Source organism: Etheostoma spectabile, unplaced genomic scaffold (genome assembly GCF_008692095.1).
Source record: "Etheostoma spectabile isolate EspeVRDwgs_2016 unplaced genomic scaffold, UIUC_Espe_1.0 scaffold302, whole genome shotgun sequence".
NCBI lineage: Eukaryota > Metazoa > Chordata > Actinopteri > Perciformes > Percidae > Etheostoma > Etheostoma spectabile.
Window position 1 is genome coordinate 803,877 of NW_022605581.1, and position 5,676 is coordinate 809,552.

At 44.2% G+C, this 5,676-nt stretch overlaps 1 protein-coding gene across 2 annotated transcripts in view; it reads left to right on the forward strand.

Moving 5' to 3' along the window:
- Positions 1-5,676, forward strand: part of LOC116686043 (ADAMTS-like protein 1) — a gene marked incomplete at its 5' end in the record, with an annotated part of 33,827 nt that overhangs the window by 2,282 nt on the left and 25,869 nt on the right. For both annotated transcript variants that reach the window (XM_032510952.1, XM_032510954.1), the window contains 4 exon segments: positions 2,779-2,824; positions 2,970-3,206; positions 4,351-4,477; positions 4,642-4,716. In XM_032510952.1, coding sequence (XP_032366843.1) covers positions 2,779-2,824; positions 2,970-3,206; positions 4,351-4,477; positions 4,642-4,716 — 485 coding nt within the window.

Here is a 5,676-nt window from a genome sequence, read left to right on the forward strand (position 1 = left end):
TGTGTGTGTGTGTGTGTGTGAGACACCCTCCAAACCAACACCACTCCAACTCTCTGACCTTTGAACAAATGCCCTTACGTAGGACCTTCTGCTAATGTAGATGCCCAAGGGTTAGCCAACCTCCCACCAGTGCACATGCAAGTAGTACAGACTAAACACACATCGCCTGGCGCTCATTAGCCCCCCCCGCCCAACACACTGCACTTGATCGCAATCTCCATTATTAACAACCACAAAGAAGCAAGTGTGGACATATGGATTGGGTGTCATGGCAAGAGAAAGCGCTGCTCCAATCTTTTACGAGGCTCGTCAGATTGGATTTTTTGTCATTTATTTTTATTAAAAGAGGCCGGCCTTGACTTCATTTTTACTCGGTTTCGATAACTGAAAGAGTAGTGTACCCCATCGACAACCTTCCATCATTGGGCAGGAGCAATGAACAATTTAAGTATGTACAGTAAGTGTTGCAAATAGCTTCTCACCGCCGGTAAGGATGTTTTTATTCTTCATTGGGTCACTGATTTGCAGAAATTACAGGCAGTCGCGTTAAATGACAATTTTGGGATTTCACCAAAGCCATACCACAGCTGTGTTTTAAAGTCTATCTTTAAATGGTGTGGTAGTTAAAAGTGAAAAAGTTTCTCCTAGGCAGTGACTAATTAAGCTCCTCTAATTACCTTGGGCCTGGCACCTTGATTATGTCTCCTACTTTACAGGAGAGGAGACCACCCTGTTCCCAAACTGCTAGACCTGTTGGTTCCTTGTAAATTCTGGAGTGTGGTCTAGACCTGCTCTATCTGTAAAGTGTCTTGAGATAACTCTCGTTATGAATTGATGCTATAAATACAATTGACTTGAATCGCTTCTCAACAGTGCCACCGAGCCCGTGTCATGCCAGAATCAACAATAACAATCTGGGTGCAGATTGTGTAGAAGTCAATTATCAGGAATTAAAACGCAATTGGGGACCAAATGTCATCCCATTGTATAGTTGTTGAAATATCACTTAAAACCTCATGACGTCATCACTCGGCTACGTCATCTGGGAACCATGAATGTCTGTACGCCATGTTGTTCTAGTCCATCTTCTCTGAGTAAGTGAAAAGTCAGGGGATCGATAAAGCACTTTGGATTCATCCTCTGGGCACCATGGACACATGTTCCAGATTTCGTGACAAATCTGGGCCAATAGTTGCCGAGACACGTCGCTGCGGTCCGACTGACGGACCGTTTTCTGCGTCGTCTTTCATCCTTCTTCGATGGCCTGACGGCTCTCTTTCCTAAATCGATCAACAGCAGAGCTGACAGCAAGAGCATATTTCAGCCGTTACAAACTCAGCCACATCTCACATGCCCACTGGCCTCGAGTGGATCAATATTATGGCAAAGGTTCTGGAGCCCTGGTCGCAATTACTTTCAATCTAGCGAGACGAGGTGATGACGTATATACGGACATTATGAGCCAAGCGAATCTTACTGCATGTCCAATATTATAGGAAGTGATTTCTATTGATTTTGAGTCCATTTTTGTCTGAGGATGAGGTTATTGCCATGCTCCATGGTAGTCTTGTGTGCAGTGTACTGATGAATTTTGTGTCTATTTGGCAGAAAAGACCAGGGTCATAGTCTGTGAGTTACGTGTTACGTGCTCTTTTTTTTCCTAACCTATGATGACGCCATGATGAATCCTTAGTCCCGGCCCTACTTCTGCTTAGCCTCGACTTTGTAGATTCCAAACTCAAGAGGAAACTAAAAGGGAAATTCATTTGATTCCCTTTTTTTTTTTTTTATAATCGATGTTTAGTTTGCATATTGCTCGTCGTCCCACTGATGCAGATCCTTGCTATCTGTCTCTCAGCTCTTGGTCTTTGTTCAGGTCCCAGCCCCGTGACCTGCTGTTTGGCTTGGCAGAGGGGACCGTCTGGATACAGGGTCTAATGTTCTTGCCATGCCACACATTCACTCCCTCCGCTCTCTGGAATAATATTGTAAAAATCCTCAAGCCCTCGTTCCTCCGTGAGTCCAAAACTCTGCGCTGTTGCCTCCAATCAGGATTCCACATTAGCTGAGGGGAGATGACACTGGAACTCTTCTCAAGTTCCCCAACTCAAAAGAATACCCCTTGATTAGTTTCCACTGGGGTCTTGGATAATTGGCCTATCATAGTCACCATCCATGGTTTATCATCACTCTGCATCAAAGCACAAAGGAGTCCTAATTTTCAATAAGTGGGGAGCTCCATATTTCAGGCAAAGACACTGCAGACTGTCATGCAGATAGTCGGGATCCAACCCGCTCCAATCTGTTCAGCAGACAGGGCTCGGATGGCCCTACTGGGTCTGCTTTACTACTGGATGTGCAGTTCTGTTGCTTTATGATTTATTTTTTAAAGACTGATCACTAAGGCAAATGAGAATTTAGTACTCTATTTTAGTGTTTTCAGTACCAATGGATGACCGGTTTTCCCATTTACATACTGGCTATGATAGGTTGAAATGAATCCTGATTTCTTATTTGCTAGATTGATGTAAACGCAGGACATAGCAATCACTCCTTTACTTGTGAAATCGAACACACGTCTTTGTGTTTCTGCATGGTCCCGTTGCGAGAACCAATCCGTCACTGGTCCCGTGTTTGTTGCTTGCCACGTCAGCGCCGTAGGACTCGGCAGTCAACGGTTCTAACACCAGCTGCCCCGGGCGAAGATGATGGCGCGGTTTGTTTTATCATTCGCTCCACGAAACCAGCTCACCCGCATGCTCATCTTCTCTTCTGCAGGACCTGCGAAGGCCAGAATATCAAATATCGCACGTGCAGTAATGTGGTAAGTTTGGCAAGCTCATCTTTATGTAATGGACTTCAAGAGAGCTTTCAATTCCTACCACCTAGACACATTTACAGTAATGATACACGTTGTACTAGTTATTTATATATATATATATATTTATATATATGTTGTTTCCCCTCAGGATTGCCCTCCAGATGTTGGGGATTTCCGTGCCCAGCAGTGTTCGGCTCACGCAGACGTGCGATACCAGGACCAGTACCACGAGTGGCTCCCTGTGTACAACGACCCGGACAACCCCTGCGCCCTCAAGTGCAAAGCCAAGGGCTCGGGTCTCGTGGTGGAGCTGGCGCCCAAGGTGCTGGACGGGACGCGCTGCTACACCGAGTCCTTGGACATGTGTATCAGCGGAGCCTGCCAGGTAGGAGGGAGAACCAGGGAGCTTTAGTCTTGTCATCCATTGCTGGGTTGTATATTTTTTATTAATGTATCCATCACAAGAAGTCAAACTTAGACTCACATTATGGAGACTACATAGAGAACCTAGTCCTTTAGCTTTAGGTTTCAGTTTCATAATTTTGGGGTCCCAAGACAGACCTCTCAGATACCCGGAAGTATCTGGACTAAATCTGGAAGATGCACCTTCCAGCGTGTAGTCTGATACCAGTGTGTTGTACACATGTACTGTATGGGCTGGGATTCCAGACATCTTTCTTATTATGGCACATTTACATTTTTTTTTATTTTGCCCTAAACAATAAACTTAAGCGAAGGAAGTCAATCATGTTAAATTGTGACCATATAAGCCCCATTAAAGGGAATTTCTTTCTAAAAACCGAATATATTTAGTTCTTCTATAAAGACGGGTCAACACAATGATGTAGTACTGGCTCTGGAGTTATGGCATTACAATGGATTTGGATGCAAGAGCCAACAAGTACATGAAGTCCAGACAACCCATACACAGGAGGTTGACTTCAATGCTACGTCATGCCATCTGCTTTACAAATGACCCCCACCCCCCCAACGAGAACACTATTTGACATTTGGTTTTTGACTGACAGTCCAGGAAATAGCTTACAATGCATTTTTTTTCCCCGGTTGAATGGAATTACGTCCCGAGGCGTTCAGGCTCTTACCGTGCTCAGAATGCGGTTTTGGTCTAGTCTTACCGACAGAAATTGTGAAAATCATCAACAAAACCACGCATGGTTGCAGAAAATGTTTGATAAAAAAAAACCAATGGGGATCATTTTTTTTCTTCGAAAATCTCGCATAAGGGATGTTTCAAACAACAGATCTGGGATGAATATGGAAGGGTGGAGACCCTGAGGGTTGTTTGGATCATTTTGGTTATAACATTTACATGCTGGAAATGAAGGAAGACATTTTCTTTAATAAAATCTTAAAGCTCTAAAGGAGCCAACGTGAGTACTTCTACTGGGACTTTTCCCCAGTTTTTCTTAATTGGAGTTTGTTTTGAAGCTGAAGACGAAGAAATCCGGATGCTATCCAAGTCTCGGGTAATGTCTTTTTATGATTATGTATTTTTCCATGTTTTCTAGATTGTGGGTTGTGATCACGAGCTGGGGAGCACGGCAAAAGAGGACAACTGCGGCGTCTGCAATGGAGACGGCTCGTCCTGCAGACTGGTGCGAGGACACTACAAATCCCAGCATGCCTCAGGAAAAAGTAAAGAATCTGGAATTTCATTCATTTTAACACTATTTCGTTCCGCTGATTTTACACATTAGGGTTGCTTGTAATAAGGAGTACATCTGATTGGATTTGATGAATTTTTCTATGAGTATTGATGGATACTATTTTTCTCTCTCTGTGTGTTTGTCTCACTCAAGCTGAGGACACAGTTGTCGCCGTCCCCTATAAGAGTCGTCATGTGCGTCTGGTCCTGAAAGGCCCGGATCACTTGTGTAAGTCCTGGTAGGTCCAGGGTGCCCTTCCATCCAAAACAGCTCAAACAGACCTTTAGGTCATGTCATGTTTTATTAGAATATTACTTTTTCATTTTATATGTTATACTTGCTCAGCCTTTCTGATGAATATCTCACCCAAATAATCTAAACTGTAACTTTTAGCATAAAATACACTCCGTTTTGGGCTTTCTCATGACGATTGGTTTTAAAAGTAGCTTGAGGCAGAATAACCAGAGTAGGCATTTATTTCTCCCCGTTGAAGATGTAAGGCTTCCAGAAATAAAATCAAAAATATCACTGATGTCAAAGTCCTGGCATCAAGCTCCCCACTAGATCCAATCTATAAGAAATGTTCCATCTCGGTACCTGTTCTTTGCTCCATGGTTAGCGTATAGATTGCTTCCTTAGCAAGTCCGAAAGAACCACTTTTTCTGAATGGGCAGATTTTTCTTTAAATACTTTCCCCGTTCTTTTTGGCCCACGGCACTTAGATTGGAACCATCTGTCTGCTTCTGTTCCTGCTTGGTCCCGGGCTTCCCCCTGTTGTTTTTGTCTTAGTGTCCATGATGCTAATCCCCTAACCCTAAACCCCGAACCCACCCTCCAATACCCTTTACCCAACCCTACCCCTAACCCTACCCCAACCCTAACCCTAACCCTAAACCCTACCCCTACCCCTAACCCTACCCCTAACCCTACCCTAACCCTACCCCCTACCCCAACCCTACCCTACCCCATAACCTACCCAACCCTACCCCTAAACCCTATCCCTAAACAATACCCCTAACCCTAACCTACTGCACATAAGCCTCCTGTGTGCCTGCCAATCCCAGCCAATTCCCGTTTTTTTATGTGACTAGATCTGAAGGTCCGTGATAAATGGAATCATCCATCTAGCACAATGTTTCCCGAACTTAGGGTCGGGACCCAAAATGGGTCGCAGACCCGTTTTATTGG